At 40.3% G+C, this 23,773-nt stretch overlaps 1 protein-coding gene across 14 annotated transcripts in view; it reads right to left on the reverse strand.

The window, feature by feature from the left end:
* Positions 1 to 23,773, reverse strand: part of LOC119167419 (echinoderm microtubule-associated protein-like 2) — a 218,094-nt gene that overhangs the window by 40,829 nt on the left and 153,492 nt on the right. For 6 of the 14 annotated variants that reach the window (XM_075866424.1, XM_075866431.1, XM_075866422.1 and 3 more), the window contains exons 6-12: positions 20,993 to 21,061; positions 18,759 to 18,784; positions 14,251 to 14,380; positions 10,309 to 10,458; positions 8,329 to 8,401; positions 6,080 to 6,121; positions 2,749 to 2,766 (exon numbers count right to left, since the gene is read on the reverse strand). In XM_075866424.1, coding sequence (XP_075722539.1) covers positions 2,749 to 2,766; positions 6,080 to 6,121; positions 8,329 to 8,401; positions 10,309 to 10,458; positions 14,251 to 14,380; positions 18,759 to 18,784; positions 20,993 to 21,061 — 508 coding nt within the window. The remainder of the gene's footprint in view (positions 1 to 2,748; positions 2,767 to 6,079; positions 6,122 to 8,328; positions 8,402 to 10,308; positions 10,459 to 14,250; positions 14,381 to 18,758; positions 18,785 to 20,992; positions 21,062 to 23,773) is intronic. The other 8 variants (XM_075866423.1, XM_075866432.1, XM_075866435.1 and 5 more) reach the window with 4 other exon arrangements.

Raw genomic sequence — 23,773 nt, forward strand, 5'->3', positions numbered from 1 at the left:
TCACTCAAGAAAAAGACAGACTTTACACACAAGAGAAAACTTGTTCAAGAAGTAAGCGTTTGAGTGCGATAGCCCTGAGCGAATGTTCTACATTAGCTTCCTATTGCTTCCCACAACACAGACAAGTCAACTGTCCCGCTTTTAAAAATAAAGTCCCCTGGCTGCATAAGAAAACAAATAAAAAGATAATTAACTTATATAGTGAGGTCACACCTACATATATTTGAAAGCAATAATTAATTTATTGAGCCGAGGCCAAAGTGAGCCTGGTTTCCTTTAAACTGAATGTACTGGATTACACCACTGTCCTAGTGGGGTCTGCACAAAATTTTATGTGGTGATTCATAATAACTCCTTTTGCTCTGTCTAGCTATTATAAGTGCTTCTACACCAATGCGCCTGCCAACGTATTTTCTGGCAATCAGGCGTTTTATTCGGATATGCCTGATAACGCTGCATACTAAACTTGCAGCACAATCACTGCAAATAGTTTACAAACCATTCTGACAGCTAATGCCCGATTACTGATCGAAACAACCACCCCCTTTCAACTGCTCTAAAGTACTTTTAGCCTGCACCACGCAGACTTAACAATAAGCAACACAAAATGATAGCTACTTCTCGTTCGCTACACAAACAACAAAGCTAACGATGCTGAAGTTTGGCCTTAGCAGTTGCACCTTATACAGGGCAAACGAGTGTCTCGAAGTCCGACGCTACGCAGCAAAATGTAGCCAGTCCTAATGCAGACAAAAGACTACAACTACAGGCAACAGCACAGCCGTGACACAAAAAGCACGCCACTACATCACATTCACACACACACACACACATAGATACACGCAGACACATGTAAATGCACACTCAGCCAAGAAACCAGTTTGCAGAAAAACCATGCACTAGCCCTCTTTATGACTAAGTGGCATATATTTATAGACAGATATAGTAAGTAGTCGCCCCCTATCGCTATGCAAGTCGAAGGTGTCCAGAAAGGGCATTCCGCTTGGTCTGTGAGGAAATTTTATTATCTTTTGCTAGACACCATGAGAAAACGGTTAGACACAAACTTATTTGTGATGTCTCAGATAAGCAGGCTCGAAATACCGAACCCTTTTGTTCTTAAAAAAATTATAGCCAGCAATCTACAGGACAGTGCAAAAACTTCAACTATGACAACATTTGAGAATCACCACACAGGCGGATTTGGGGATTGTATAGTTCCTTCCTCCAAAACTAACAGACAAAATGCAATAAATTTATGCAAATGCAAAGTAAATTTAGATAAAATGCAATAAATTTATAGAAATGCAAAGTAAATTTTATGTTCCAATTGAATTTGACATAAATAGTAACTTAGCCAAATAATTTTTATTCGAATTCAAATAGTATATGTCAAATATTATAAAAAATGTGAGCATATTTGTTTCGACTCAACTAATCTACACAGTACATATGAAAACTGAAACGAGGCGTATGCAAGTGTGATTCTTTTTCGTTGATGGAGAAGTCAAAACAACTTTGAATAGCTGCAGGATTTGACTTTCAGTAGAATGCAAGTACTAACCAATGTATGTTACATTTTAAATTTTACTTAAGAGCATATTAGCCGGTATAACCAGCTTTCAAAGTTTAAAAATTATCAATTGATGTGAGGATAATACGTTCATTTAACCTTGGAGTGGGGCACTGTAGCTGCGCAGTTTTTCCCCGGATAGGTAAAATCACGGTAGAGCATTTCTTCACTGCAGCAAAACCAGCTTTACAAAAAGTTACGTGCAGTCTATATATGCTCATTTTCACTGTGCTTTAAAATCATGTTGAAGCAAATTTGAATACTGTAGTTCTCATTGAAATATTATAAGTTCCAGAATATTCATGCATGCCTAGATCATTTATTGACTGTTGCATTAGAATGCAACAGTCAATAACAAGACTCAATAGTTGCATTAACAAGACTCAATTATCAATTTATATTGAGATTATACCGAAAGACAATCCACCAATCAAGAAAAAATGCAGCTGCTGCCTAAAATTTTCAAAACTAATAACATCCACTATTTTTAGAAACACAAAAAATGTGCTGTCATATTAAGACAGTGATTGAAGTGAAGTGCTAAAGAAATCTATTTTCGATAGGAAACTATGCAGTGTCTAAAACTAGAAACACAACCAGCATATTCTATGAATGAATTAAAGTTATTTGCAGAATTTTAGATAACATAGGAGGTGTGAAATATTGCCATTTTTCTGGTCATACCAAGAACTGCTTTTTTATCTGTTCCAAGAACGCTGCTTGGAAGTGAAATGAGTTAGATGTATAGCTCGGTCTGAAAGTTAAATTACATGAATGCGGCAATACGTGTCCAAACTCTGTTCGGCAAATAAAGGCTTCAACAAAGTTCAGTGTTTTTCAGGTTCCAAGCCCCAAAACTTCGAAAGCCACATGCGTCTTCCCAATACTTTACCCTATCTAAAAAGCCAAAAATTGAGTGTACAGTTCCTTAAAAACACTAACAAAAGAAAAATATAGCAAGCAAGAAAAACATTACTTTCAAATTCGGATACATTACGCAGGCAGGCTAACAACAAAATGCAGGGCAGATCAGAGAACTCAACAACCATACATGCTCCATCTCATGCACTCATCTACGCATCGGCAAAACAAAAGTGTGCAGGCTACGGCAGTGAAGAAAAGGGTGATGCAGGGGGGCATAAAAGTGTGCACCAGAGAAAATGTTTTTTAATTACCCGGCTGATGACACGTGGCTATAGAAGGGGAGGTTTTCAAGGAAGAGAAAGAGGGAGAGAGGAAAAAAAAAAACAGAAGACGTCTTAGCTGGATTGTACGAACATCTCTCTCAATATGTGCTCATAGTTAAGGTTCACCACAGCACAGACCTAACTCGCATATCGAGTGACGACTCAACATTCGTAAAAATATGCCACTGCGTAGAAATCGTAGTGACTTAACTGCCATGATATGCTCCACATGTGTTTGAAATAATTTGTTTATGCAGTTGTTCTGAACAATAGAACTAAATGTTTTTCATCTCCACAGGTATCCATGCTTGAGTATTTGAAGTTTAACACCATCAGAAAACCTTGAACGTACAAAAAAGTCAAGTAAAAAGTCAAAAAATATGGTCAAGTGTAGATAGACCTGACGGTAATGTGGACATGTTCACTGTTTGTAAGCCACGAACTCCTGTGGATGAGAAACAGTAGTTCAAGATGATGTACGATAGTTCATAGCTAGTTGCTGCACACTGGCAAATTGCTACGTTTCGCGCGATTAATCAAATATATAGTATGGCACAGTAGAATTCTCGCTAGGACCTCAAAGTCACTTTGTAGTAAAAGCTTATTTTTTCATAAATTTATGAAGTTTCGGTGAGTTTAACAGACCCGTGTAAAAAAATGCAAAAAAGTTCTTTTCTGAAAGCAATCCGATTTCTTAGTTAGAGAATAGTTAGAGAGGCCCTGCAGCAGTTTTTCGAGTAGCCATGGAATAGATTTACTAAAGGAGCTCATTGCCTAACGAATTCACCTCCACAAAAATTTTTAGAATCAGTCCAGTACAAGTGGAGTCACAAAATTAGTCACACGGCGCTTTTGAATTCTCTCTTTTCTCGTCCCGACGAAAGCGCTCGCAACTAAAAAGGTGGGGATGGCACAGGGCAAGAAAATACGTCGTGACACATTTTTTTCTTTCTCTCTTTTTCCTATGAATACACCGCTTTTCACTGCGATCGCCCGCACACACGAACAAGTTGCGGCCTCGAGCGGAGGCTCCAGTAGTGACCGAACACGCCATGCTCATCTCAAATCAGCCAATGGCTGATACAATGGCTGTTATGAGTGATTTTTGGGCTTGTAGCATCATTTGTTAAGGGAAGAGACAGCAATTTTTAGCTGACTCTGAGAATTTATTCTAGATTCCAGGCCGTGAACTGCTTTATAATATTTGGTTCGCATGTTCTCGAGAGCCTTGACTTCTGATTGGCCGTGTTTTCTGACAGTGCTCAAAAGGTATTGCAGGGCCACTTTAATTCACTAAAATAACTATTTGTTGAGCTAGTAAGTCGTGCATAATTGGCTAAGATGTATTATCGTAATGTGTATTTTTGTGTTCAAGTATTTTTTTGCACTAGTATGCCACAGCCAGTTATATTAGTGTACTGCACGAGACAACTATAGCAAGGTGCAGAAAAAAAAAAGAGATGAAATTGGGAAAAGTGCAATGTATGTACTGTTTATTTCTTATAAAAAATTTAAAACTGAAACAATAGGTAATCTGCACTTTTTTCCTATGGAGCTCCCTTTCTCCATATCTTACGATCACTGTCTTGCACCATGGACAACCAATTTCAGAAAATCGAGATTTTGCAACCCGTTTGACGAGTGATGACGTACATAACATAAGAACATCCAATGAAGGTTTCACTGGCATGTTAATGTACATCTCCCTAAAAATATTTCACATTCATATTTATGGGCATCATGCGAGCTGGCTCATGGTCTAAAATATCTGCCATGAAAAGAGTATAGACTGACACTAGATGGTATGTTTGTGTTTCCACGCCGCAACTAGAACTGTTCTGCTAGAAAATACCTGTTAGTAGCCTCTTCTTTTTTTCATTATAGAAATTGTTACTCTCCCCTTGCTTTTAATAGCGCTTAATAATGTTCCGGAACATGCGAAATTAAATTGAAGTTGAACAACTATAGTTACACAACCGGCTCCCTCTCAGTACTTATGTTCAAATAGACCCAGGCGTGAAACAGGTTTGTTCACAATGAATCCAAAACTGCTGCTCAGATAAAATTGCAAGTACTTGCATGTTGTCATCTGCTGAGTTGCTCACATACAAGTTTGTTAAGCCGAGAGTCTGGCAAACTGTCAGTAATTATCTACTTGTCTGAGAAAAAGTTACAATAACAAGCTTTATACAGCATTTGAGACATTACACAAAAGTAAGAACGAACTAAATCCCTGCGAGTAACTGATCACACATGTGCGGAAGAATGAGTAAGGTGTGATGACATTAAAAACTATAGTGCTGAAGCATCGCGCAACATTTCATGCTCCGCAATGTGCGAGAGGTTGCGTGGTGTTAGCAGCTAGTGTAAAAAATATCACTGCAATGCAATATTCAAAGGCTATGTGTGAACTGAAGATAATGCAGATAGAGTGAAGATTAAAGTCTTGTGTCACCAAATTTCGAAAAACAAAAAAGAGATTGAGGTCTTTTTCTGTTATCTTCGACACTGTAAAGCCTCGGTCTCTTACTTATCTCCTTGTAAATACTTTGCTTATACACACACTTCAGTGCAGTTATATTTTCTTTGTTAGCGTATTAATGTTTTCTTGCCAAGAAAAATTTTCTCCCAGTGCTAAATTTCAGAAATGAGAAAAAAGAAATTCGGTTTATCAATTCTTAAATTAATGTTTCTTCAACTACTGTGCGTTGAATACCGTGCCATGATTTCATTAAGCTGATATTACGAACTATATGTATAAAACACAGGAGTGAAGCCCCCATTCTGAAAGAATTCGCTAGGAGCACCAGTATACACATTGGCGCTCAGTGTCATTTAAGTGTTTGTAAGTGTTAGGTGTTTACTGTCAGTGGCATAGGCTGCAGTGTTATTTGGCAAAATGCCGTCAAGGCTATCTGTATGGCCTGCCGCAGAAACGTAAACATTTCTTGCTGTTGTGTACATCATAGCTGGCTTAAAATACATGCATTCACCAGTGTGTCTATCCCGAAAAAAAAAAAAAAAGGGCCAAATGAAGTTTTGCAGGAGTGCCGCAACTTGAAAGAACGGCCTCAACTGCGTGTCGAAGTATGAGCGCGAGTCATGCAACAGAGTACCAGCCACCCCCGAGTGCATCAATGAAAGAAGCGTGGCGCGTACGACACGGTGACGTGACCGGCTGGCGTGACACAAAAACAAGAGTGCACCTGACAGTGACGACGGCAGCAGCAGCTACGTGACACAGCGACAAGTGTGCAAGGAGGCTGCGCACGTGACGGGCCACAAATAACCAGAAAAAAAAGTGCCCCCGATAACTCACCATAAAACCCTCTTCTTCCGGCCTTATCTCGGCGCGCCGGTTCTGTGCTCGAAATTGGGGACAGGCTTCGTCACATTCTAGTATGTCATTCTAACACTATATGGCAATGTGTACAAAGTTTGTTCTCAGACTTGAACAACACACGTGACCACATGGTTCCAATAAGGTTTTGTCTCGTTGCCAGGTAATGACGATGGGAACGTTAATAGTACATCAGTGACTGGTGAATGTTGAGGGGCAAAATTAAGACAGCACAACTCAACAAATGCAGCATGAGTGCCGTCACAGTTGATTGATTGATATGTGGGGTTTAACGTCCCAAAACCACTATATGATTATGAGAGACGCCGTAGTGGAGGGCTCCGGAAATTTCGACCACCTGGGGTTCTTTAACGTGCACCCAAATCTGAGTACACGGGCCTACAACATTTCCGCCTCCATCGGAAATGCAGCGGCCGCAGCCGGGATTCGAACCCGCGCCCTGCGGGTCAGCAGCCGAGTACCTTAGCCACTAGACCACCGCGGCGGGGCGAGCCGTCACAGTTAAATCATAGTTTAAACTGCAACTGGAAAAAAAGAAGGCTCAAATTTGTATGACTGCATGTTTTCAAAACAATTTAGCCAACTGCGATTGTATAAACAAACTGTAAAACAACAACCCTACGTCATCACTTGGGAGCATGCCATAGGTGTTCTATGTGCATAGCAGTACAGCGGCAGTGCATGGCACGTGATTGCAGTGGATGTTATATAGCAGTGTAACTAGTTGCTAGGCAGCATGTGATAGCATTTCCATAACAGTCAAAACACTGGAACAAAAAGGTGGACAAACATAATCTTACCTTATCTTAAATTACGTGCAACATTCCCATTCTTTCAAAAGCACCGTGAATAACATTAGAAAATTCCTAGCACAGCTTTTTGGTATCTTGTAACAGTTGTAAACCGTTTGTACAATCTTTACTCTAAGAGCATTGCAAGCATTGAAAAGTGTAGACAAGCTGCGAGAGTTAGTCTGTGAACGTTTATCTGCTCAAACAGTGCCGCTACTAAGCAGTCCCAACAGCAGGCACATTGTTACTGAACAGGTGTTGTCCCTCAAACCTCGACAGCACGAACCCAGATATAACGAGTTATCGGCTATAACGAAGAAAGTGAAGAATGGCTCTGTCATAGGCACAGTGCTAAAGATATGTTTATCACAAATTTTAGGATATAAAGTATTTTTGTGGCAAGTGTGATTTTGTTATAATGAGTTTTCAGAGAGTGTGCATTATATGCAACATCACTTAAAGCAAATGACCTCAGGAGATTAATGTCATTTTTGCTATGTCCTGTCGCACGTCAAAAAACAATTATCACTCCACAATGGTGACAATTACCGTAGTTTCTCGTGTCATTAGCTCCGGTAAAAAAAAAAAAACTAGGATAAGTTACGTTTATCATGTGTGTATGTACCATGAAAATGATTACTCCCAATGATAAATATAGTATTAAATATTATATACTTATCTTTTTTTTTCACAATTCTTTTCACAATCTGTCACAGTTGAAGAACAGAAACTAAATTTTTAAAATGAGCCAAATAAAGCAACAATGTAAAGAAAAACACCTATGAATGAGCAATTATAGTAGATCAAGAAGCTATTTCAGTTACCAATGAAAAAGGGTGAATCACTAGCGCTACTTTTAAAAAGCCCTTGGCTTCAAAACTATGTATGTTCAATTCCGAAAGGACTGAAAATAATTTCTACAAACTCAACAGACTGGAGACATTGTTTGCACGAAATCTCATTTGTTGACATGTGACAATAAACACATAACATCATGAACACATGTCATGCATTGTAAATGACACTGTATTTGCCATGTGACAGTGGTATTACAATGAAACTACCTCCTGCTTATGGGAAGGCTGTGGACTAAGTGACTCAGCATGAAAGGATAGCTCTTTAAAATGATGCTATTTTCACGCATGCTCCATTGTCAATGTGGATTCGTCTTGATGTATTTGCAAAGCCAGACGATGTTGCACATCGTATTATTATGACTCGGGTGCTGTAGTTCTAGTGTGTTATCTTATATTTCAATTTCAGCTACTTCAATAATAGCCGGTACCAAAAGACATGAATGCGATGTAGACATCTTTGAGGAAACAACCCAACAGGAAATGCCCTGGTGAATGTAAAAGATAAGATGCCTGAAGAACTAGCAATCAAAGAAAGCATAGAGAGTTGCAGAAGACGTACCTTCCTCTCTCGCCTGTCTATACTTGCCACCTGACCTGTTGCGATCAGGAGCTTGTTTGGGTGAACTGCAAGGCTGAAAAACGAAGGACCAAAATTAATCTAAATCCATGCGACAGACATAAATGAACAAATCGTTCGTGATGACAACCCCCCAAAAAGCCCTTCAGGGTTGCACGCACATGACCACAAGTGAACTGCACTATAAAATTCAGAACATACTCGAATAAAAGAAACAAACAGAAGAAATTGCCGGCGCGAAAATTCTTTCGCCTCGCATTTGAAGAGTCCCAGAGTTGCATACATCTGCAGAGTCAAATGTGTGGTGTTACAGCTGCAGTATTGCGCCTGCAATGTTATAACCAGCAGAGTTGCACTTCAGTTGCTGACTTGCATTTACGGAGTTTAAAATACATAACTTTCGCGCAAAGTTTGGACCAACAAGCAATTTATGGCCCCTTTTCAACTTCAAAGACACTTTCCCGCAAGCCACTAATGTGCTCTGGCGATGGGAAATGGTGACTGAGACGAGAGTGTCTACTTCCGGGAGCGCTGTGGATGCGATGTTGCCCTGCCGACGCACAGCAGGATCCCTCCGTTCTCGGCGTCTCCGCCAGAAAGTTACTTATACATGACAGAGCAACAGTCATTTCGTTTTTAAAGACGTCAATCTTTCTTCGGCAACTACGACGCAAAAATTTTGGTCTGTCTGTCTGTCTGTACATTTGTCTATTAATCCACCCTTAACGGTGCCCTAAACGGCACCAAAGTGACCAAACGATACTCCAAACGGCTGACCCCATCCGCAGCGCCCACCAATATTGCCCAAGGTTCAGTGTTCATAATTGTGCGATTGTCAATTAAAAAGCAATTATTGCACATATCTGATGCACCATAACAACAAGTCAATATTTTGTATGTATTTTTTTACTAGAAAAGGCATACATAAGTAACTTTAAGGATCATAGCCTTTATAACACTGCGCTCGCCTTGCAACGCTTGCGCAAAACGGCAAGTGTTGCCAACGCTTTGCTAAGACGACACGGTGGTGGCACCCAGCCTTCGCCTTTCGTTGAACGCATTATCAACTAGGAGACGGGCGCGCACGACGCACGCCCTGTTTTCCAGGATAACTGCCAGATAGCGCTAATGTCTCACGTGTGACATGATGCACTCGTTCCTCTCTGCTGCACGCTCAAGGTACTCTAACGCAACGCCTCCTAAATGCCATTCATCGATTTTCTTGCGCAGAACATCAAATAAACATTTTGTTCACTCTCTCAAGATTCAAAGCTATCGTCTTTCGACATTTGCAGTGTAACATGCAGATACGGGGCCAATTTTTTTGTTTTGTTTTGTTTGGTCTTTTTTCCTTTTTTTCTCCTTCAGTCAGTATGTGATTGTTGCTGTGTGCAGCTTGGCGTCTGACCATCTTGCAGACAGCCCATCGGCCTTATTTGCTACTGTTGCTTAGATAAAAATACAAATGTTGTGCTATAAGCAGAAAAGGCAGCAGATTGCACTCCACAAACATGAAGCAAGAATTTTCGAAGACCAAATTTTTTCTGTAAGGGCAATTTGAATTTAGCAGCTTTAAAATACATTGAAAATGTAGCGGACCAACCAGAAATTTAAGATTCGTCAGAATTAACTTAAACTTTTGATTTGTCAAAAGTCTACTGTATACTGATTGATAGATGCATAGTATTAAAATACTCAAGTACTTGTACCTAGAAGCTCTTTCAAGAAACCAATATGATCAAAATTTTTTGAAAGACCTTCATTGAACTGCATTTTATCAGCTTCACCCGGTAGTCGTGCCTGTGCTTGATGGCTTTCTTGCAAAATTCTTTGATTGTATAATCAAGCTATCAAAACACCAGGTTTTCACTGATTCTTTGTCCTAGTACAGGCGGAAGGTCATGTAGCACAAATAGGCAATCCAAACCAGCACACCGCATCATCTTTTCCCCACATGCTCACCACTTGATGTCGTCTGTGTGTCCCAGGTAGTGCCGCTGAATCTGCTCCTCGACGTTGTAGAGGACCACAACGGCCGCTATGAAGTACACCATCTCTCCCGTGGGCAGGAGGAACAGGTTGGCCCGACAGTCGCGGCCTCGATACCCGTAGCTGGTCTCGAGTCAAGGATGCCACGAATGCAGAGAAATGGTGAGAAACGCCCCAGTGGCGGCGAGAACACTTGTGCCTGATTCTATGATTCTTTTCTGCCTTCGATTCTCCACGAAGCCCTTAATTTTTCACAGCAGTTGGCAACGCTTGTATTGCGTTCGTGACATGCTCCCATCTAGCAAACTGTTGTCAAAGGTATAGGTTTTGAGCTAACTTTCTTGGCTTACGACCCGTTGCCAACCACCCGTTGCCAATACAAGCAAGTCATCGTGCGGGATGCCATTTCGGAGGTCTGTTCACACGCGCCTTTCAAGTTGTACATGCATCGGCGTACAAGAGGTGTTCAGAGGTCTCTAGTCATCCAAGTCATCGTACGGATCTCTAACACAGAGCGTGCAGCAAGTGTATTGCACAAAAAGTGAGTGCACGGACCTTCAACATGGCGACCCCGCTGCTGGCCCTCTTCACGGATGACGTCAAGCCTTACTTTGTAAACCAATACAATTTGTGCATATTGCATGCCTTCACTGCTAAGAGCTTAAGCAAAACTAACAAATAGTATTGGTATATGAAGTAAAACCAGAAACCCCTTTCAACGCAATCTTGCGTAATTCAACAGAACGCTGGTTGAAGGCGATATGGCCACTCTGGACGCCAAAGCAGTTTTCGTGCGGTCAGTTCTATAAATGCGAAGTAAATGTTGAGAGCAAATTAAGTTTACGAGCAATCTAATGATGCCTCGAGATAGCGTGCACCAGCTACTGCGCCCTTTGACTGACACAGTCTTTCTTCCCCTTTTCATCTTATCTCCTCCCCTCAAAACGAAACAATAATTCCAATACCATTTTTTTTTTCACCATCAACTATTGACCCAAGAAAGAGAGGAGTGGATGTGTAACATGACGTAGCCGCTTCACAGTAAGCCTTCGGACACCAGGGCATATAAGGACAATCAGAGATGAGTTTGCATCACACAGCTGGGGATATTAAAACAGAACTGGGGTGTCTCCAACCTACAAGCATACATTTATTAATGAGATGACATTTTTTAAAAAAGCAAGTGAAAAGTTCCGATTGGGGCCCTAGCATTCACAAGCTCGAAAGGGCAGGGCCTTTTAGAAACATTTACCGGAGCAGCGATTAAAAGCACAGATGTGCTGGTGAAAGGAATTATGAAAAAAACTCTTCTGGATGAAGATTCATAGATAAAGTATAGTCGAAGAACAGTGTAAATTCCACTGTTCAAATGCTTTTCTATGTACGCAAAGCACGAAAAATTCGATACTGTTTCTTATATCTACTCTTGGTTCCCACATTTCATTCCGCTATTTCCAGAAATATACGTGACAGACATTCTGGTGCAGTAGTGAAAATTGCTTTAATTTATTATATATACGAGTAGTGCAACTTTTAAAACAAGCTATCAGGAGTGTTTCTGGAATGGACAGCGTCTACCGATGAATCGCTGCCACACTTACACGCATGCGCGGAGAACTCGTTTTGCCATCGAGCCGAATTACACAATAGAAGCTGCGTCGGCACCGTGCATAAAAACGTGGAGTATATGGGATGCATTCGCAACCGCTGTTTATTGAGCGGAATGATTCTTGCTGCGTGGTTAGAATTTCGGCAGCCACAAAAACAAGCTGTACATGCGTTGACGCGCCGGCATGGCTAATGATGGTGATAGACGCTCCCGAACCCGAGACATTGGCGGAGTTTGGCGCAATTTATGTTGATATTATCAAGGCGGTGCAGTAAATTTCACTTGGCGCACTATGCTGCAGTTGATGCAGGAGTAGAATCACTGCGTAGTGCTAATTTTCAGCCAAGAAAGTGCTTATTTTGAAATAAAATACCGTTTTTCTGGTCTGCATCGTGTTAGCGCACTTCAAATCTTATGTCTCCCGTCTGAAAGCAATTCATCTCAGGTCAATGTTGCCGTGTCCAACATTGTCTGCCTTTACTGCGCGGACCACGACACTACTAACAGCAGAGTGAAAGCACCGGGACACACAGCAGCAACAACGGCCACTGAACAATTTTCTGCGTGCTTGGTTCAACTGTGTCCCAAAAGATGGCACCACCTATCCAGCCTAACCAGACAAAAATGTAATTTTTAAACAACTCACGCCATTCCCCGTAGTAATGCCAGGCAGATCGTTTTTTCATAAATAAAACAGAAACGAACAAGCAGCGTTTTATTACACCTCTTGATGAATGGGAGGTTCTTTCTTTACTGCAGCTAGTTTCGTTACTAGTGACTAGTTTTAGGCGTACACTCTCACGTCCTTGAGATCCTTTCGCAAATGTCTCACTCATGGTGCACGTAGTGTGATACACATAACCTAATTTCTTGGTAAGTAAGGTACTGCTCTTAATATTATTGCCGTTTTAGACATCATGCATTAAGCTTTCCCTCTGACATCAATTGTTCTTTGTCTTTAGAGTCCCTTTAATGCTCTGTGATGTGAAATCCTCATTTGAAGACGACACTTAAATTCTGGCAAAAAAGAGACCACAAACACTAAGTTAATAATAAATGAAGCGTTCTCTAGTTCCCTTTCTTTTGTATCATTTTCGTTCAAAATATTTTACTTTACAGAATTGCTTTGGTGAAGGCAGTGCCATGTTTAATGAGACATAAGTCACTAGGCACTTTGACAGGAATATTATTTTTTTGTTTATCTTTTACGAGTGCTTGCTGCCAGCACATAGTTATCGCATGTAATTTGAGTGGGTTGTTGAAATCGGTTTAGTAAGAAATATAGCATGACTTGCTGTAGAATAACAAATTATCATTTACGGTGTATTCACAATAAAGTGCTGTAACATACTACAAGCTATTCTGATGCTTCCCCTAGCTTTAAACTTGGTTTCCAGAACCTTAGCATCAAATCATGTAAATTTTGTGCATTTGTAGATGTAGATGGTCAATCATAATGCATATCACAAAAGAATGAGGGCAAGGAAGCAAAAATCTGGTATTCCCAGTTTTGCATCCCATGCGCCCCATTTTTTAAACTATAATTAGAGTGCTAACACAATGCACATTCACAAACGCACACACCCAGGCACCAAACACAAGTGTGCATGTGTGAATAAGCCATGTGCTTGCATTCTAAATATATTTTTAAGGATGTGGAAGCAACAAGACCAACAAAAAATTCTTTTGTCGTGTACCCCAGATGCCAATGCTTTTTGGCACATTGACTACTGAGTAGCCGCACCTTGCTAGACAAGTTTGCCAAAATGGAAATGACCGAGATGTGGAACAGAGATGACTTGCGGAAAAGTTAAGTGAAAAGGAGGAACTGAACGCCAAGACAGAATAAATTTAATTCCCAGAATTTCCAATCGCAGTCAGCATCTGTCCATGTGGTCTTCACATATTCACTAATTTTTCATCCCAATAAATTACAACATCAACATTTTTGTGTCTTCAAAAATACAACATAGGTGACCGGAAACGGCAAGCACCGAACCATCATTGCAACAAAAACACAAATGAAGTTTCCACCTCTCTACAGGAGCGTAGTTCACAAAGTTTCTTAGTGAACAAGTTCCTCAGTGCAGGTCCAGAGCTTCATTTCTGGCTTTGTTTCAACAACAGTTCGGTGCTTGCTGTTTTCGGCCATCAATTTTCTCGACCAGATGGGTTTCCCTCAAACCCTGGGCTTCAAATACAACATACGTACGTGACGACTTCACAAAAGGGCAAATCAAAAGCTGCAATGAAAACCAATTCACACCGATACATCTTCCTAGCAAAAGACCCTCAACGAAGGATACACCCACTCCAGCTTGAGCCTCTGTGATGGTGCACTGTTGACCTTCATAAGGCTGTAGTCGTGGAGTTGCTCGCTCGGAATGTGCATCACAATGGGTCGACCACGTAGGTACATTCGTACAGTCCCGTCCTCTGCATTGACACATTCCAAACAATGGCGAGAGCGTACACCCAGTTCACTACAAAACTATGACTCACTTTTTTTTTTTAACATGAAAGTGTTTTATGCCAAGGTTCACCGTGGCTCCGCTAACGTACTTCCATCACGGAAGTGGCATTGAAAAATATATACTAAGAAATTGCAAAGAAAAAAAAAACTAGAAGGCAAAACTATTTTGCACAGAATTCTACCAGCAACCTCTTGATTTTCAGCACCCAGCGCTCACCACTACGCCACTGAGTGTACATTGTCCGAAATGCTAACGGCAAGCCTCTTATATACACTGCACACCATTTGGCAGTCCTCAGAGATTCAAAACTTTAGTGTTTTTGTTATCAGCAACGAGATGGCGTGACGGGCTTGCGTAGGGCGCGCTCTAAAGGTCGTCGCTAGACGACCTTTAGAGACGACCTTTACTGTACAAGCTACCGTTAGGTAGCAGAGTTGAGCCACAGTTTTCGGTCGCCGCTTGCTCCGCCTGCAGGAGTTCAGCGCCCCTATTCGCCAAGCGCCGTCATGTGGTCATACGTGCTTTATTTGAACTGTGGAGAAGTCAACAATGCACAGACGAGGCCAACACTTCACAGATTCCGGGCAGACCAAGCGTGGTTGACATTGGCTGTTGTAGTTATTCTTGCCGCGCTTCATCGGTACAAAGCCGTTGTTGCCTGTTGGTCGCAGAAATGCGGTAGCAAGTGCATTCCGTGTTGAATTGTACTACGTACAGCTCATGTGATTAGACACAGGTGCAGCGGATGTTGCTATCAAGAGATCAGAGTTCAGTGAGGAAGAAATCAATGCTTGGCTTCTTTTTATTTATCCATGGCATTTCAAAACTATTTGTATTACCCACACATGCAGTGAATACATTATACATGTAGAGTCGGTCAGCGTGTGTCGGCTGCATACGTCCAAATAGGTCTGATGGCTGAAGCACCAAAAATAAAGAGATTATAAACTAGAACTATTCCAATCGGCAAGGTGTTCCAGCTAGCACGTGAATTTAATGCAGATTTCAAACCTTAAGCAAAAGGAATGTTGGACACAGCAGGGCTGTTGAACAATAACTTACATCAGCTGTCATGAACCGCGATTATAATACGGGCGTAATACAAGAGCCGCGTGTAGCATGAACGTCGCACGGCCACTCTCAATCGCTATCCAGCTTGATTCACTTGAAGACTATAACTGGCTTTCTCACACAGTTGATGAATGAGCCCAGCACGACTAGAAAAATTCCATCCCTAACTGGCTCAATTGCGATCAAAAGTAGAAAAATAATTTCATATCTGTATATGAGAAAAACAGTGCGAAAGAAGACAAAACTAATGCATGACCAACTACATATATACATCTGACTGGTTCAACGAGCCAATGCACATTATTTCATTATTACATACCAAGAACTTAAGCATAAAATCAAGGCTTCTGGGCATGACCAGAGTACCTAAGTTTTTCTCATACCTTCATAAAAAATAGGAATAAATAAAGAAAAATAAAGCAATGCTAGTACTCTGAAGCGCGATCGCTGCTCCTATGTGGGTGGTGAGTGGCTTTCCCACAAAACATTTGAACCCAAGATGCCTTGGCGCAACTCTGCTACCTAAAAGGTAGCATATAGAGTAACTCTAGTCGTTGCCTCTACGAAGCGCCGCCTCCACGGAGCGTCGTCTCTCCTGTGCGCACTTCTTGGACTCATAATTCGGTAGGGGACGAAGGTCACTTTGCACACTGTAGCAGCTGCGTTTACAAAGCGCGCTGATACAGGATGCAGGAAGAATTGTGGTACTTGTTAGTCTGCACTCGTCCTGTGTATGGTAAATTCGTGCGTGCTTTCTGCTTGAGGTGTGCGCTTAAAGTTTCAAGCTGGTTGCCATTCTTAATGTGACTTTGCAATTTGTTTCTGTTGGTGAAACAATGCACAAAAAACACTCAAATACCACTGTAAAGAGATGTTTCACTTTTGTGTTATGCTGATTCCTATGTAGGAGGATCAGCCGCATTTTTTTTTATTTAATGCAGTGCTACGCAAATTGACAGCACTGATTTCATTGTGTGTAAACAAACAGTTTCATTGTGTACAAACAAATAAGGAGCAAGAAAGAGGTTATCCAATTGCAAACCGATTTGGAACTGGCTTGGTGGTCAATGTGGAATACGAACTTAATTAATATAAAATGTGTCTGATCTTCTTTTATAAAAACACGGAAACTAATCGAGACTGACCATCTTTAAAAAAATCTCTGAGAATGGTAGTCAGATATAAATACCTAGGTTTAGTCTTTTCATCCGATTGCTCATGTGATGCACGCAAGTAAACAATGTGATTGGTAAAGCTGGAAGGAGGCTAAACTTCATGGAAAGCAATTTAAAAAACTTGGAACCTAACCTTAAAAAAAATCAGTTTATTTACCACGTGTTCGACCTATACTAGAATAGTATGCCTGTGATATGCGAGATCCTTTCAGTGTTACATTAATTGATGAAACAGAGAAAATTAAAAATTAAGCAGTAGCTAGGTTCGTCTTGGGATGTTACAGGAAAGGGCAAGGTCTGCACTCAAATGTAAACTAAAATTTAATGTAAACTGCCTTTCTCGTGTTGATAAAAATTGTGGCTGAAGTTAATCTTTTTTTTTACAATTTTTTCATGATAAAACAGGAACTAACAAAGTAGAATACAGCACCTAATAATCATCCACATAAAGGTGACAGTGTTTTCAAAGTAAGGCAATTACGTAATAGGACGAACCAATTCACGAAATACTTTTTCATTTGAACCATTAAAGAAAGATACAAGTTGTCTCAAATGCAAGTGTGCTGTAAAAATGATTTCTCAACGCAATACTGCAATTCACCTGCTGTAGCAAGTCAAGCTTCAAGTCAAGTTTAGTTTATTACATACTTCACGTTTGGTTACAGGGTTGGAACAGTGCAGGAGGAGGTCGCAAAGTTTCAGAGAAACTGACGGGGGAACCTCCTATGGAGACATGAATGGGGTATTCACAAAAAAAAGTACAGCATAAGGTGTGAATTTGTGAGCAATGACTAATGAGCTTATTTAACAGTAACAATACAATTATCATGTAACATGATGGTAATACTACTGATAAATTTAGACATGAAAATTATCAATAGCAGGGGATGAAACTAGAACAACACAAAATTAAAGAACTGTACATGACAAATGCAACTAGTTTTATATCAGTTGGATAAGTTGTAAAAAGGCAAGTGCTAATATAAAACTAACACTGAACTGTTGAAAGCTATGAGCAATAAATTAGATAATTCTATTATTTCCTGAAGAAAATGTTTTTTGCTACGCGAGGTGAAAATATGAATGTTGTGCAAAGATTTTAATTCGAAGGGCAATAAAATTCCGAATTGCTATGCTTGTAAACAAGGTTGTGAATTTGCCACAGTTTGTTCTTACGGCTGGTAAAAGGAGATTGTTGCTCTGGGAAAACCGGGTAATGTTGCTGTTAGTTAAGTAATGATGATCAATGCATGCAATGACGTCTGTGGCGAAATAATTGTTTTAATGATAGTATGTCAAGCTTTGGAAACAATGAGCTCCAGGATGAATAAAATGGACTAAAATTCATTAGTCTAACCATTTAATTCTGCAGTCGCTGTAGTCGTTCAATGTGCGTGAAGTAAGTGTTGGCCCAAGATAGTACACAATACTAAATACGACTGTGAAGTTAGGCAAAATACAAAAAACATATGACGTGAGGCGGAAAATATGCACGTGTCTTGATGATAACATTGATTCCAAATGCGATTTTTTTAACGAGTGAAGCGGAATGTTTATAAAATTTTAGTTCAGTATCTAAGATGACACTATGAAACCTTGCTTCAGTAGAAATGTTTATGACATTATTGCCGATGTGAAGAGAAGGTGGTAAATCAAGTGAAATTTGCGGAGAATGAAACACCATAAAGACGGTTTTGGTTGCATTGATCTGCATCTGATTTCTTTGGTGCCATAGAGTTATGTAATGTAAATTTGTATTGAGGTCAGTCTGAAGTCTCCAGGCAACGCAGGAAAATTTCTCAATAAAAAAGAACATACAAGGCACTCTTTTATTTTGAATAATACAGATTTTTCAGCTAATAAGCAATATCTCGAATATTTTTATCGTTTTGCACAGCTCTCTAACGTTGGAGTCCAGTCGCTTGGCCTTTCCCGATTGTGAGGTTGGAATAATATCAGGGAGTCGTTGATGTATAGTACTTTCATTCCAATTCAAGAAGGATCAAAGTCGATGCGGACACAATGTAGTGAAAAGCATTTGCATAAAGAGAAGCTCAAAAAATTTTGGCACAATAAGTGATGCAGGCTAATTACCTGTATTGAGCTGGGCTTCTCTTGTGCTGAAAAACAAAATTGAAAAAAAAAAAAGCATTCGTTACGCATACTGAGCAAGATTGTTCAATAAAATGTACCAGTAAACTTTTATCCATTAGCCATGAGTGCTATCTGTTAACAATATCTACGCCCGCTTAACTGAGTAGCATTCTGACATAAATCTCAAAAACAATATATAGATGATTACATTATGCTTGCCAAGATTTCTTGCTTAACGACGCCCCAAAGGCAGACAAAATGTAAAACAAAAGGTGTCAAAACAACAAAGAGTGTTAAAAACAAAGTTAGCTCACAAAAAGAACTGTCTCAAGAAAACAGAAACGAAATGTCCAGTGTTAGATTGAAAAGGCCCAATAACCACAAACATAGGCCTGTGTCAACCAACAACACAACAATGACAAAACTATCAAAATACCTAACCAGACACTTTGACCCCAACACATTGCAACAGAATCGCTCTTAAATTTGCCACCGCAAACATTGAATACATTAACTGCTTTTGCCAATCTAAGCCGCAAATAGGCCAAGACTAAGAGCACGAATGTCTTTATGTTTAATACATTGCCTGCAATGGGATTGATTGCAGCATGTGACTTCATTACAGAAGTACTGACATGATTTCGAAGCATCGCAAAAAGCACATTAACTGTTCCTTCGGTGTGCAATATTAACACTCTCCATACACTCAGAATATTAAGTGTTCAAATCGCATCCGAGTCACCGACTTGTGGGAGCAGGAGGCTTAACACATACAAATATTTATTAGCGAGGTAACAGAGCTGATGTCGTGGCCTTGAAGTTCGAGCTTCCCTGTCTTTTTTTTTTTTTGATTGATTGATATGTGGGGTTTAACGTCCCAAAACCACCATATGATTATGAAAGACGCCGTAGTGGAAGGCTCCGGAAATTTCGACCACTTGGGGTTCTTTAACTTTTTGTCTTTTGTGGACGTGAAGTGTACTGTCCGCAACACTGGAACCAGGGAACACATAGACGATACTTTAGTTTGAACTTAATAAAGTTGCTTTTAGGTAATGCTTGTGCAATGCATTTGAAAAGCAGAGCTTAATAAATTACTGGACACAAACTGCATTTTTAGAGTTTCCCAGTGTTGAACAGCACATACAAGAAGGGACCATGCAAGGAACTTGTTTGTGCATTCAATTTCTTGCAATAACACAAATCACCTAGATAGCCATTCTGCAAACTTTGTAGCATCTACTTTTTAACAGAGTCGCACAATAACGAGAGCCTACATTCGTGTATTTGCACAAACTGCACCAGTTACAAACCGGCTGGGGTCAAAGTGACCTGGCGTGGTATAAACTCTACAGACTACCACCACTACAACCACCACCAACTACTACCACCACCACGCGGGACGGTCCCCTCATGCAAGACGCCTCGACAGATGCCAACCACGTAGAGACTGGTGCGAGTGTTTTGTGTAATAGAAGACAGAGCAACTATCAAAGAAGTACAAATTACTTCGTCCCCTAAAGTACCTCACAACTCCAAATGTTAATTTTCTTGCTTCCCAGGAATGTGCACAAGACTCAAGAGAAGAAAAAAGAAATGAATACATGTGCAGCTTGTCTTTCTGCCATGCATAGCGCAACACATCTCATGAGCCTATGTCGAGTGCAGATGCATGCATGCAAATACACATTCCTGACAGCATCCGTTTAACAAAGTATGTAGCACACTTTTTACGAAGCAGTCTTTTTAAAAAATGAAATAAAAAGAAAGAATGCAGCGAGTTGACAGAAAAACTATGCTTGGGCTCCTCCACAGTGATAACCGAGAACCCTGTGACAGCCAACGAACTGTGCAACAGCACTGTATCGAGCAGTTCACAGTAAATGCTTGACAGCACCAACCATAAATCACTCGGGTTTAATGCGTGTCAATTAGCAAGCCTCCTTTTTGCACATCGCTGACCTGGCTAAGGCTTTCGACCATCTGAGCATGTGTTTCAGAGGCCCCAACAAGCGACACTGAACAAAGCCAGTGTTGACCAACCGACCGACCAAAGCTCCAACTGATACGGTATCCCGTTGGACTATCCTCTTGACTTGTACACACCTGCCCCTCGGCTCGACTATAGACACTCGCACCAATCTCTATGTGAGCCCCTTCGAGGAGCCTTCAAGGACCGGTCCCGCAGTCACCCTCATCTGCATGCAGTCATGCAGTCTTTCGTCAGTGTTTACCCATGTCTATAGAGAGTCCCCGAGGAAGACCGCATGGGCAGATTGTACATGGAACCACTTACAATGCGTCTACAAGGAGGAGATGGTGGAGGGGAGGGGGAGAAAAAAGAAAGTCAGCAGCAAGGGAAAAATAAACACACAACACACGTAACAAATGCACACAACGGAGAGAGCGTAATAAAAAGAACAATGCGTGTGCACAAGCGGGCGCTCGTGCCTGAGGAAGCCAGAGCTGTAAGCCATGCAGATGATGTTAAGCGAGAGAGAAAAAAACGGAGAGTACCGAGCAATGAGAGTTGATTTCACTTGTGCACTAGAACCCAAGCTGGCACATTTTACATCTGTTTCAAAATGTCCAAGCAAACTCGCAAAGTGTGCAATCCAAAAAAAATGCCCTATTGAAAAAAAATGCGTAGACACTCAAAACCTCATAATAACAAAGTTGCGTCTCCCAAAAAATTAGTTCATTATATCAAAGACTTCGTTATAAAGGTTATTAGCACTGTATTGCAAAACTATTTTTTTATTTACTTCATTATAATTGGTATTTCATTATATCCATGTTCATTATATCGAGGTTTAATTGTATATATTGCCATCTTGCATTATATAACAGCAGAAATCACCTCACAGTGCTTAATGGGCTCTGGAAATCTAACATTTTTTCAGCTTATAGGCCAACCATGGTTAAATTTCACACTGAATAAACCAATGAGCGTTACGTTAACATATGTAAAGAGGCGTAGTTTTCTCATTTCTTATGGAGGGAAATGACCCAGACACCTGTGCACACATACAACCATTTACAAATATTTTCGAAAAGGTACTAGGTTGGTAGCTATATTAATTTGCTGATTAAAAACCTAAGCTGGAAATCAAGCCCATGGTCGTAGTTTAGATGGCATTAAAATATAGCGCAGCAATGTTCAGACTACTGAAAAGCTTTGTGGGACTGGTGCTCGCAGGTGGCCCTAGTGCACAAATGTATAAATGGCGACAAACCAATGAATATGCCATCCTTTTTTTTTGCACTGTATTTGATTTCATTATAAAAAAAAGAAAAACACTTATGCAAAAGCCAATGCAGAGGCAATGTACAGAAGCCACCTTGCACAACGGCAACATAGATCCCTGACAGCGGCAGCTGTAAATTAATATATCTTCACAATAAAAATTTGCTGTACAAAACAAATTCCTACAGTTTTCAAAGTCATCCAATTTTAGCAACTTGCAACTCCTCCAATTGGAGGAATAATTACTCAAATTTAGAAAGTAGGGAGAGACCGTGCAAGAAAAAAGATGATCAAATAAAGATGTTCCATCTCCACACTACCTAACATAATGATGCCTTAAATTGAGCTGAATTCGTATGAATTTTACACATACAAAACGCTCTTCTTGAAAAGAATGCGATTTGAAACACACTTTTCTGCCGGGAGTGAATTGCAGAAAAGTGAAATGCACGTTTGTTCAGTTGCTTTAAATGTGCAATATTTTTTTTTAATGGCAGGTGGCCATAGCAAGCGAAAAAATTATTTGTGCTCGAGTGCGCATCACACCACATATTCCCTGGTGCCAAATGAAGAAAATATTTGTTTGCCTCTGCCAATCAAGTAATGAATATACTTTTGGTTGCTATAGCTCAATAGAAGCACCAACATTATGTTCAATGAAGGCACTACGATTCCGTGCGCTTGGGGTAGATGAGATGGAATCTTCGGTGCAACAGTGAGTCGCATATAGTCATCTCCCACACATATGCACGTACGTATATCCATTTGCACAAAAGATTAAATGTGAGGCTACAACTACTCGATTTATGAAGGTCATAGAGCCCCAAATATGCACTGTGGGCTATAAGGAATTCTGCAGTGTGGTCTACAGACCAACTCTAACCATCTAGGATTCCTCAGATTGCAGATGAACCTAAATATATATGTATGCACAACGGTGTGAGACAGCACCTGCTTAGAGTAATGTGCGCATGATGGCATGGTGTATGTATATGTGCTATCACCACCCAAAGCCTTAAATGTGGGGTAACCATAAGAAAAATTTTGTGTGCTGGCAAGTCATGAGAAGTGTAGCTGCACTGGTTTATCAATGCGCGATTTTCAAACTGCATGCTCAGCATAAGTGGAGCCATGTAAAATTAGAAGAATGGGACTAAGTTTGAGCAAATACAACTCATATTTGCAGTGCGAAATATAAACACTAGCAAATTTTCCTGGTGCTTTCTAAATTTTACACTGACAGAGATCTCGTTAAAAAATAATTTAAAAAAAACCTGATACATATACCACTCAGATTACGCAGCACTATAGAACACTCAATTTCTTCGTAGTTACTAATGTTTAAGAACTCTTGGCAGTGATAGCACATTTGTACAGAAGGTATAATTGAGCAAAGTTTAACGTCCTGCGAGAAAACGTGCAGTGCAACGACCAGCACATAAGCGGGTGCCAGGTGAAAAGCAAGAAGCGTTTCGTTCTTTGCTCTCTCAAACTCTTTGAAGCCAAGTGCAGCAGCGTAGGTGAGTGCCAGTCAACATGAAAAACCTTGTGGAGATTCGCACAGTCTGAAAAAATTTCGAAGAACTACACTGAAACCCCATTATGACAAAGTCACATCTGCCCCAAAAATACTTCGCTATACCTAGAAATTTGTTATAAATGATTATTAATAACACTGTATCTAGGACAAAGCTATTCTTTATTTACTTTGTTATAACCAATAATTCGTTATATTGAGGTTTGAGTGTAGAAGCAAATTTTTCTAGCA

This window comes from Rhipicephalus microplus, chromosome 6 (assembly GCF_043290135.1).
Source record: "Rhipicephalus microplus isolate Deutch F79 chromosome 6, USDA_Rmic, whole genome shotgun sequence".
NCBI classification, from domain to species: Eukaryota; Metazoa; Arthropoda; class Arachnida; order Ixodida; family Ixodidae; genus Rhipicephalus; species Rhipicephalus microplus.